At 41.1% G+C, this 12,017-nt stretch overlaps 1 protein-coding gene across 10 annotated transcripts in view; it reads right to left on the bottom strand.

Moving 5' to 3' along the window:
• Positions 1-4,359: 4,359 nt before the first annotated feature.
• The window catches only part of camk2d2 (calcium/calmodulin-dependent protein kinase (CaM kinase) II delta 2), a 58,138-nt gene continuing 50,480 nt past the window's right edge, over positions 4,360-12,017 (bottom strand). For all 10 annotated transcript variants that reach the window (XM_060916812.1, XM_060916813.1, XM_060916816.1 and 7 more), the window contains one exon: positions 4,360-4,842. In XM_060916812.1, coding sequence (XP_060772795.1) covers positions 4,613-4,842 — 230 coding nt within the window. In that variant the 3' untranslated portion in view covers positions 4,360-4,612. The remainder of the gene's footprint in view (positions 4,843-12,017) is intronic.

Here is a 12,017-nt window from a genome sequence, read left to right as displayed (position 1 = left end):
ACACACTCAGAGAAAATGGAGCGAAACTGCTCACTCGCTCTTTATGGTTATGATTCGCTCCTCTAATGAAGCCTCTTGCTGTAATGCGAGCCAGCTGGCATATTTATTACCTCATGGAGATACTAGTTAGCTATTTGGGATAAACTAATATTACTGGTTAGCTTATTGAAACTCAGCTTTAATAAACAGTTAGCCAGTGTTTTATTGATTAAATTAGCGTGATTATTATGATACTCACCATGATGTAGTGATACAACATCCTCACTGAGAATCTTTCAGGATGTTTGTTTTGTTTATCATCATGGAACATATCTCTATTATCGAAATATCTATAATATTTACATCCTGCATCATACATTGGCATCCAACAACACTGTGTCCTGTTATTTATAAAACCTCAGCTAATCATGTTCCTGAATCTCGCCTCAGTGGCATCATCACTCAGTGACATCATCACTCAGTGACATCATCACTCAGTGACATCATGCTAATCTGTATATAATAACCACGTTAACCACTTCAAGTGAAATTAGCATTAGCCTAATTAGCACCAGTCACTTAATAATAACTTATTATATCCATGGTATTTAAATTCACCTGTCTGTCTGTTGTTCCTGTCTCACTCTGTCTGTGTAGTAGTGTTATTATCATTGCTTGTTGTGTACTTCACACCCTGTTTTAATACTGTTTAAGACACACCCTTGCCCACTTTTCCCTTCACGGCTCAGAAATGTGCATCACGATCCAACAAGCTAACCGCTAATAACAATCTGAAACTTTGAAGAAGAAGAAGTAAAGAAATTTTAAGACTGCAGGAAAGAATTTTGGATAAGATGTGCTGAAGTCCACAGTGACTCAACAATCAGTTCACAATAAATAATGCCAAGGCACTTGTTTTAAAGGGAAGTGGGCTAGGGGGCATGGACTAGAGGAAGTGTACAAGGGGACATGTGACAGTATTGTAACAGGGAATAAAGAGTTTGTTTTAAAAATGTAGCAGATATGAAACTGTGGTTACAGAATCATCACCACTAATCTGTTCCCTTAATCCTGAAGAAATAAGATCTGTGTGTGTGTGTGTGTGTGTGTGTGTGACTTTAACCTGCTGCTTTGTTTCACTGTGATTCTCATTAACACCTGATTATTAGAATTCTAATAAATTCTATAAACAGCATGTGTTCTAGTTTATTATAGAGCATTAATCACTGTACAATGCCTGTGTGTGTGTGTGTGTGTGTGTGTGGGCGCGCAGCTGAAATTAAAACATTTATCAAAGCATCATCTGATTTCTGTCATCTGATTTCTTCAAAAATTTAAAGACAAAATTCAACAGACAGTCCGATAGACAGGTCTTTCACTCACAGACACAGTGTCAGACAGACAGGTCTCTTTCACAGACACTCAGACAGGTCTCTCTCTCACAGACACACTGTCAGACAGGCAGGTCTCTCTCACAGATACACTGTCAGACAGACAAGTCTCTCACAGACACACTATCAGACAGATAGGTCTCTCTCACACAGACACACTGTCAGAGAGACAGGTCTTTCTCTCACAGACACACTGTCAGACAGACAGGTCTTTCTCTCACAGATACACTGTCAGACAGACAGGTCTCTCTCACAGACGCACTGTCAGACAGACAGGTCTCTCACAGACACACTGCCAGGCAGGTCTCTCTCGAACAGACACACTGTCAGACAGACAGGTCTTTCTCTCACAGATACAGTCAGACAGACAGGTCTCTCTCACAGACACACTGTCAGACAGACATGTCTTTCTCTCACAGACACACTGTCACAGACAGGTCTTTCTGTCACAGGCATTGTCAGACAGACAGGTCTTTCTGTCACAGACACACTGTCAGACAGACAGGTCTTTCTCTCACAGACAGACAGATCTCTCTCTCACAGACACACTGTCAGACAGACAGGTCTCTTCCTCACAGACACACTGTCAGAGAGACAGGTCTTTCTCTCACAGACAGTGTCAGACAGACAGGTCTTTCAGAGACACACTGTCAGACAGACAGGTTGCTCTCACAGACACACTGTCAGACCGACAGATCTTTCTCTTACAGATACAGTCAGTCAGACAGGTCTCTTTCACAGACACTGTCAGACAGACAGGTCTTTCTCTCACAGACACTCTCAGACAGACAGGTCTCTTTCACAGACACTCAGACAGACAGGTCTCTCTCTCACAGACACTGTCAGACAGACAGGTCTCTCACAGACACACTATGAGACAGATAGGTCTCTTCCTCACAGACACACCGTCAGAGAGACAGGCCTTTCTCTCACAGACACAGTGTCAGACAGACAGGACTCTCACAGACACACTATCAGACAGATAGGACTCTTATTCAGAGACACACTGTTAGAGAGACAGGTCTTTCTCTCACAGACACACTGTCAGACAGACAGGTCTTTCTCTCACAGACACACTGCCAGACAGACAGGTCTCTCTCTCTCACAGACACACTGCCAGACAAGTCTCTCTCTCACAGACACACTGTCAGACAGACAAGTCTTTCGCTCACAGACACACTGTCAGACAGACAGGTCTCTCTCACAGACACACTGTCAGACAGGTCTCTCTCACAGACACACTGTCAGACAGGTCTCTCACAGACACACTATCAGACAGATAGGACTCTTCCTCAGAGACACACTGTCAGAGAGACAGGGCTTTCTCTCACAGACACACTGTCAGACAGACAGGTCTTTCTCTCACAGACACACTGCCAGACAGACAGGTCTCTCTCTCACAGACACACTGCCAGGCAGGTCTCTCTCTCACAGACACATTGTCAGACAGACAAGTCTTTCTCTCACAGACACACTGTCAGACAGACAGGTCTTTCTTTCACAGACAGTATCAGACAGGTCTCTCACAGACACACTGTCACAGACAGGTCTTTCTGTCACAGGCATTGTCAGACAGACAGGTCTTTCTGTCACAGACACACTGTCAGACAGACAGTTCTCTTTCACAGACAGAGGCAAGTTAACATCAGAATTTTATTACTGTAGATATACTTAAATGTTAAATCACTAAATGTTGTCATGGTGATAACATTTTCTATTTTCTCTATAGAGAAGTTTCAGCAGAGCAATTAACAACAACAACAACAACAACAACAATAATAATACTCTACAAAGTGATGATTGGCATAGTTGAGCAATGCTGAGGTTTCTCCTTGAGGAAGACCGTTCGGTTGTGACATCACTCATCACATCACCTCAACACTTAAACCCTGTCCTTGTGCCAGTAAAACCACAATAACCAATCAGCTTTCACGCTTCGTACATCATTATAATAAACATATGTACACAGTGATGTCATTAACAACCTTGAATAAATAAATAAATAAATAAATTCCCATAATGCACTGCAGGAGGTACATGAGGAAAATGAAGCTGTTAATGATACAAAAAAATATAAGAATAAATGAACATGAAGAGAAATGTAAATTATCATAAATACAGTCATAAGCAGCAATCACTGGGGTCTGAGCACTGATCCACACATGGACCCCAGATTACAGAGCCACGCCCAATGTCAGTATCACATACATACAGTTCAGCCAATCAAATGTCGTTTCATTATTTTTGATTTGTAGATGTTGTAAACCAAATAAAGCAGAGATAACAATAATTCACAATTAAAGTGGGTGGGGCCAAATGGTCAAAATCTACCATCTTGTGTGGATTGGATTGGACACATCGCCATCCTGCTACATTTCTACACTTTACAATTTTACTCCTCACTGTGCTTCAACACAGAAAAAGAAAGATACTACAATACTATTGCTAACAACAACAACAACAACACCAACAACAACAATTATAATAATAACAATAATAGGAAGAAGAATTCTAACAAAAAACATGTGCTTGGACCCATAAACATTAAGATTAGACATGAATAAACATCAGTTAACATAATGAGGTCTATAATAATCTGCATGCACAGCTCATGTGCTCTTTGTGCTACATTCTCACAGCATGTAGACTTTTATTAATGTATATAATCGCATTAATAAACACTATGTGTGTGTAAACAAAGCTATAAGTCTGCATTTTTCTGTAAGTTTGTTTGTAATTTGTTTAACAATCACGTACATCACCATAACAACACATACAGATTTATGTTAATGTTCATGTCATTATAAGCAAAACTTAAAATTAATTGATAAAAAAACACCTTTTTATCATTTTCTTTGTGTGTGTGTGTGTGTGTGTGTGTGTGTGTGTGTGTGTGTGTGTGTGAGAGAGAGAGAGAGAGAGAGAGAGAGAGAGAGAGAGAGAGAGAGAGAGAGATTGATTGTGATGTCTTTCAAATCCCTGGTCCATGTGCAGTGATATGTTAATGAGGGGGAGGGGCTTGCAGTGGGTTGGTGCAGTGGGCATGGCCTCCAGCTCATCATACACAGGCAGGCTCACTTCAGCTGCAACACACACACACACACACACACAGAGCAGAGTGTTTTATACAGACAATGGACACAAGTTGTGAAGCAGGGGGAGTGTAACAGAGCTGATTATTGGTTATTAATAATTCATTATTGATTACTAGTGATTATTAATGATGGATTATTGGTGATGAGTTATTGATACTTGGCGCTGGGTGCTCCAGAGCGGTGGTAGTGGATGTTCTGCCACTTCCCGTCACGGCGATGCCACACTCGTGTCTCCTCAGACTGAGCGGTTCTCGGACGACCGGAGTCTAAATACTGTGTGAGACGGATGTATGCGATGCACGCAGCATCCTCGCCGATCAGGTGGACATGAGGGTTTAACAGGATAGTGTGAACCGGTTTAGTGCCCTTTGACAGAGCTAACACACACACGCACAGAGAGAGAGAGAGAGAGAGAGAGAGAGAGAGTGTGTGAGATTGGGTCAAGATCAGGAGTGTCATTGACAATCCACATTATATGGAACTATAAAAGTAAAAATATGTTGTGTCATTCTTTAATAAATACAAACATGTAATGGGGAAAAAATTGCTGTGGTATAAGAGAAATAAAACATTTAAGGACATGCTGTTCGAGGGAAAAAATCAACTTCAGCATCATCGATTATATTTATACAACAGCGCTGCCTGAGGTGTGTTATTCCTTAGAAATTATCACAACCCCAAATCAGAAAACGGGTTGGTGGGTAAAATGCAAATAAAAAAAGAAAGCAGTGATTTGTAAATGCACTTTGACTCGTATTTCATTGCAGTCAGAATGAACCCAAGATATTTCATGTTTTGTTGGTCAACTTCATTTCATTTGTTAATGTACATCCATTCCTGCATTTCAGAAATACAACACGTTTCAAAAACAAGTGTTGTCAGGCAAAACAAACCTCATCCGGTAGCACTTATGATGAAAATGAAGAAAGATATCATGAAAAAAAATTAAAAAAGGTACCCTATGGGTACATGTGGCTACTGATTATAAATAAAATTGTTTTCTGATCCCATGTCCATACAGTAAATATAGCATATTTACTCACTGAAGCAGTAGCCACAAAAATGAAGCGTAATCCAAAAATGAACAATTTAAAAACCACAAAAATAAAATATACCAAGTGTCTGTACTTTATATTATTCTACTCTTACCTCTTACAGTTTTCAAAACTGAAACCTCCGAACCGAGGCTGACATACACACGCTGTCGCCATGACTGAAACTCTTATTTCCCAGAAATGGCCCGGCGCTAGAGCTCAGTGGAACACACTTTCCTTCTGCAGTGGTGGCAGCAGAAAATTATGTGCCCCCCCAAGTTACGATGGGAGTCCTTTGACTATTTACAAGGAAGAAAAGGAGAGAGTTGTGTGAATAAACAGCCCGCTGTGCGCCTTTGTTTTCCCTTATTAAATCCTGCTGCATCCCTTCATCCCGGCGGCATCCCTTTGTACTGTAAGTTGGTAGTACCCATTCACACCAAAATCGATGCAAATTAGCCTGGCCCTGACGTCACTGATTGCCTCCGCTTCCTGGGATTTTCCTTATTTGGCTTACGCAGAAGTACAAAACCCATCACTTTTAGTAGACAAGCTGATTTATGAATATTCTGTGGACTAATTAACCCGTTGCTGTGGCAACTGTCTAGCCATGTCTGATCTCCTTGGGTACTCGTGCCAAAGCGGGGACCCTGTGACAGCAAGGCTATGACAGTGTCACTACATTTGTATCTGACTGATAACTCGTGTCCTGTCCGGATGGCTAGATAGCGTTCACGAGGCGTACAAGCAGTTTTGGGCGCCCAAAAACTTGATGCTGCTCTAGATCTACATGAATTCGCTTGCTGCCCTGACCACTCACTGAAAATCAGTATGAAGAGGAGTTTCAGACAAATATCCATTGCAAACATTTTGAGCTCAACAAAGGCACCCAAGTTGCTTGACAATAACAAGGTAAGTTTTCAGTATAATTTTTTTTAACATCCCAAGTCAAATTTCGCAAACCAAGAAATGAATGACTCTTTACTTGCACTGAAGACTAAAGGAAAGACAGTTATTCGTGCTCTTGCTTTATACCACATAGCTGAGAAGGTATTTAATCTATTAGCTCATTAATTTAACAAGATGAGGACAAATTTTCTTGTGTTTTGTTTTTGTGTGTGTGTGTGGGGGGGAATCCATGAGAAAACTAAGGGAATGTAGTTTTTCCAGTTTACCGATACAGCCCCATATGTCATACATACATGCTTCAATGCACCAATATCACACAGTTTTGATTAGAAAAATATGCAACAAACATAAAAAAAAATTAATTTGCACCCGATCTGGGGTCACGACTGGTCATTACCAGTCAGTTGGATTTCCCAGGAGCTGACAGCGGTCCTTGAAGGATCGGGAATATTACTTTCACGGGCTTATTCCTCAGTCAAAACAGGATTGCCGAGAAATGTGATCGTTTTTTAGGTATTATTATGTGTTTATTCAAATTTTCCAAGGCTATTTGACCTAATCATTGAAATATTTGAGATGTACTCTAATAGAATCATTAAACTTAGCTTTACTCCACCAAAATTTGCCTCTCAAAATGCAGGAAATAGTGTTTTAGAGGGTTAAAAATTCCAAAATTTAACGGGGGAGCATGACCCCGGACCCCCCTAGATTTGCCGCATCTTCGGCGAGTAACATGTCGCCCCCCCCATCCAAAACTTCCTGCCACCATGTCAGCTCTGTAACAGTGGTCCCAAAGTTTAGGGGAATAAAACAATACGAGGCAGAGAATTGGAGGGTACAATTAAAAAGGCTGAAGCCCTTCACCGTGAACCATAGGTGAGAAAAATGGAAAACTGGGTTTATCTGAGACACAGTTTCAAGGCCAGGGGTGCCCACACTTTTCTGAATGGTGATCTACCTTTTAAGTGACTGACTCAGAATGATCTACTAACTACGCACATTACGTGTCTTTTTTAAATTTACAATACCAAAATTAACACAGTGTCATACGGGCTATTTCACTAAGGTTTCACATTTAAATCACAAGCTGAATTCATTTATGATTGAGTTTTATTTCCATACCAACCCTGGAAATAACAACAGTAACATCCACAATAGAGGCTACTAATCAGCATGTGATTTCATACACAGTGACATCACATTGCTCATACAATTTAGTAGCCTACATTTATGATAAAAAAAATCCACACATTGAAATGTAACTTTTTTTAACACTACGATTTTCTTTTAACATACATACATAGATAGAGGCATTTGGCCCACAGTACACACTCTCATACTAGAACTCACTGTTCAAACTGAAACTTTCAGACAATGAATTAACTTTATGTGTACATTGCATGTAGCCTTTTTTTTTTTGCATGTGGCAGGTTCACATTACATTGCCCATAAAATTCAGGCCTACATTTATGATCAAAGTCCACACATTGAAAATGAACTTTTTTAAAACTAGGACTTTTTTTTAACATGCATAGAGTGGCAATTGGCCTACATTACACACCCTCTCACACTACAATTCACTGTTGAAACATTGAAACTTTCAGACAATTAACTTTATGCATGTAGTCTTTTTTTTGTGCATACACAGGGGCATGTTCACATCAGTGGTCAGTAGGCTACCTTATTCAGATGATGACTTGCATTGGATGGAGTCAACAAGGGATGCATAGTCCGGGATATAGCTACTGATAGCCAGTCTCAGACACGCCTCCAAATGATCGTCGGTCAGGGTGGAGCGGTATTTGGATTTTATAATTTTCATATGTGAAAAGGCTGACTCGCACAAGTAAGTAGACCCAAACATTGCAGTCAGAGATGTTGCACATTTTCTCATGTTGGGATACTTTTCTTCTGTGAGCAAACTCCAGAACTGTTCATTGGCCCTGGACTTCAGGTTAATGTCTGCTTGCAGTGTCAAGATCTCATCCTCAACTTCAGCAGAACTGAGCTGAAACATTGTTGAGATTTTGGAAGCGAGGACATCGACCTCAGCATCCTCCCGAAAAGGGAAGCACATGAACATGGCAACTGGCTCGAGTAGAGCGAAGTCTTGAAATCTCCTGTCAAAGTCTGACAGGACGGTGTCAATCTGTTCTGCATAACATGCACTGTCAAACTCCGTTGAGTCCTTTCCTTGATTATTCAGCTCAGATGCAAGGTTGCTAAAGTTTCCCAGATCATTGCGTTGGATCTTTGAAGAAAGCAGTTTAAGTTTTCCTTTGAAGGCATTCACTGTGCTTATCATATTGATCACGAGTTTCTCTTTGCCCTGTAATTCCACGTTTAGCTCATTGAGCATGTTTGACAGATCCGTTAAAAACGCCAAATCAAGCAACCAACGATCATCATTAAGTTGCTCGTATTCTGCATGTTTTTTCTCCTGAAGGAACTGCTTTATCTCGGGAAGGAGATCGCGAAATCGTTGCAGGAATTTCCCCCTACTCAACCACCTTACGTCTGTGTGAAGCAGTAGTCCTGTGTGGTCGCTGTCAGCCTCCTCAAGCTGCAAGCGGAAGAGTCGTCTTTGGAGAGATTTTGCACGGATAGAACAGGCCACTTTTGTTGCTACGTCCATGATCTCTTTCATGTTCAACATTTTCGCACACAACGCTTGTTGGTGTATGATACAATGGTAACTTAGAAAGTCAGGAAACGCTTCATCCTCTCGGCATTTGGCAACAAATCCATTACGCCTGCCTGTCATGGCTGGCGCCCCGTCCGTGGTGATAGACACCAACTTGCACACTGGAATCTTAGTCTTGTCGATAAAGTTTTTGAATATCTGAAAAATGTCCTCCCCCCGTGTGTGTGCGTTCATATGCAGAACTGCTAAAAGTTCCTCTTTTGCAGTCATATCATGAACCATCCGAATAAAAATGCACAACTGGGCTTTGTCTGTGATGTCGGTAGATTCGTCCATCTGTAACGAGAAGCACTCGCAACAGTCAATGTCCTTAGCAAGCTGCTGTACTAAGTTGTCGCCCATCATTTCGCATCGCCTGGTCACTGTATTTCCTGTCAATTGAACAGCTTTGACTGCAGACATTATTTCCGTTTTGTTTTTAAAGTCTTTAAACAACGCATCTGATGCCTCGATGAAGGCTTCCTTCACCATAACTCCATCCTGGAAACACTTTTTGTGCCTAATGATCGTGCGACTCACCCGGAACGATGCCTCTGTGGCGGCCTTGGCTTTCGACGTTGGCCGAGTGAAAAGAGACTGCTGTCCAAGAAGCTGAGACTTCAACTCCCTCACCTTTCTCTTTCTCAATTCAGTGCTTGGAGGAAAGTCAGTATCAAAGGTTCGATGAACCATTCGAAAATGTCTCTCTACGTTCCCTTTCTTTGGAAGTGCAATGCTGGATTGACAGATCAGACAGACACACTTCGAGTGTGACATCGTGAACAAGAAGTCCTCTTCCCATTCTTGATGGAAATGGTAAGTCTTCGATTTTTTTATTTGTTTACCTCCCTCATTCATTTCCGAATCATTTTTTGTAGGCTACTACACAGCGAATCGAGCTACAGCGAAAACGAAAATGCAGTGGTAAAAGGAAAGCAAGCAACAACTGGCGCTTGTCTGTAGTAGGCTATGAGATATGTTATGGTTGTTATGGTAATGGTGTAACAAACTTTGTAGCAGCCAGCAGACTGGCCTGTCTACACGTCAATCAGCGGGCACGTTATAATATCATTATGTGATAGGATGAATTGCTTTTCTGAAAACGCGCGGTTTTTTTTTCCGTTTTTTTTCTTGCGGAGTTCTGTGAGCTACTCTCATTGGCCCTGCGATCGACCAGTCGATCGCGATCGACGTATTGGGCACCCCTGTTCAAGGCTTTGAGGGAGGAATTTCCAATTTATTGTAAACAGCAAAATAGAGTCTGTTTGGGGCTCAGTCCAGTTTTCCTGAGGCTTGTATTTTTAAGGGTGATTGGCATAGATAGGTTGTGGAAGTTATATCTAACTTTACAATAAATATTATTACCCACACACATTCACAGATTATGACATCTTTATCGCTGATTTTTGCACTGCTCTTTTTAAATTTGTCATTCACTTCAGTTTCTGACTCTTTATTATTATCATCAACAACCATAATGTCTCAGGAAACTGAGGTGTGTGTCCACTGACTTAATGTGACTAGTAAAATTAATCGTCAATTTAATAAAAATATAATTTCTCACTCACATCTCTCTCCTTTAGGATCACAAAGACACACATTCTAAACTACATTATTATATTACAACATTCAAAATCCCAGATGACATCCAAGTCAGTTGTTTTCTATTAATCTCTTAACTTTTTTGAGGGTGAAAATACCCGGGGGCTAGAACCCAGAAACAGAGCTCACTTAGGTTGCTTGTTGGCTGATAGCGCTTTCAGTTTAGGGGTGCTTTTTTTTTTTTAAACTGACCCCTGTATTACTGACACTGCCCGATGTGCTTGGGGACAGTCGGGGCTCTGAGTGTGTCTCTCCTGTGCCTGTTTCGGCCCTTAAATCATCTTCAGTGCTTGAAGAAGCTCGCAAAAAAACAAAAACAAACAAACGGCAGTTTAGACTGTGCATGACTCACTGTTACCTAACTATTCTGGAAAGCCATTGAAGCCTATTCTCCAGTGTTGGAAGCACCTTAGCTCCAGGCATTGCTTGGATCCCACAGAGATGATTACAACCCCACACCAGGCCGATTAAGATGCACTGTGATTGGTCAAAAGCTTGGCGCTCATGTGGTCATTATGTGTAGTTAATTTTTATTGGTCACAAGCACGTGCTCGTTGTTTACACTCTGGCTTCCCAAAGTCTCTTCACTGGGGTTGGATTTCAGCAAACTGAGGGATTTCTATAAAAGATGACTTATGATAATGATGACACACATTCGTCACCATGACGGCTGCTAGTAATTTTCTCTTCATCACTGGTGGATTATGTTCATCAGTGACAAGTGTGACGAGCGCGAGCGGGAACCCTGGCCATTATTTAGTTGAATGAAACCTAGTTTCACATTGCACGCTGCTCAGTTTTGTACAGATGTGTAAACAAAAATATTTTTTGTTACTCAGTGAAAAATAGACGGTGGCAAATTGCTGTCTGTAGTAGGATTTGCCGCCGTCTATTGCCGCCGCTGACTGGCTACTTTTGAGACCTCTGCCGTAATAAGCATAAACATGTCTGAAAGCGATTTCTCTAGTCTAGTCCAGGGGTTCTCAAACATTTGCGATCTGGGCCCCCCCTGACTGTAGCAAGTGCACTTTGAGCCCCCCCCCCGAAAAAAGATAGATAAGCTCTTATTATTATTATAATTATTGGGCTGTTTTTTTATTGTTGTGTATTATTGTATTACAATGTTAGACAACACAGTCCGAGACTGAAAATGTTCAATTTTGCCCTATATTCTTTTAAAAATTTCTGGATCCAGACACGGTTCCGGATCACCTCCAAAATTTAAGTTCTTCAGTGGGCCAAGACACATATCTCGTAAAATTTTCATGAAAATCCGTCCGTACATTTTTTTCTGTAAAGCTGCTAACAAACAAACACATGAACG

This window comes from Neoarius graeffei, chromosome 3, assembly GCF_027579695.1.
Source record: "Neoarius graeffei isolate fNeoGra1 chromosome 3, fNeoGra1.pri, whole genome shotgun sequence".
In the NCBI taxonomy this organism is placed as follows: domain Eukaryota; kingdom Metazoa; phylum Chordata; class Actinopteri; order Siluriformes; family Ariidae; genus Neoarius; species Neoarius graeffei.
Note: the sequence above shows the minus strand (reverse complement) of the source record. Positions and strands in the feature narration are given on the sequence as shown.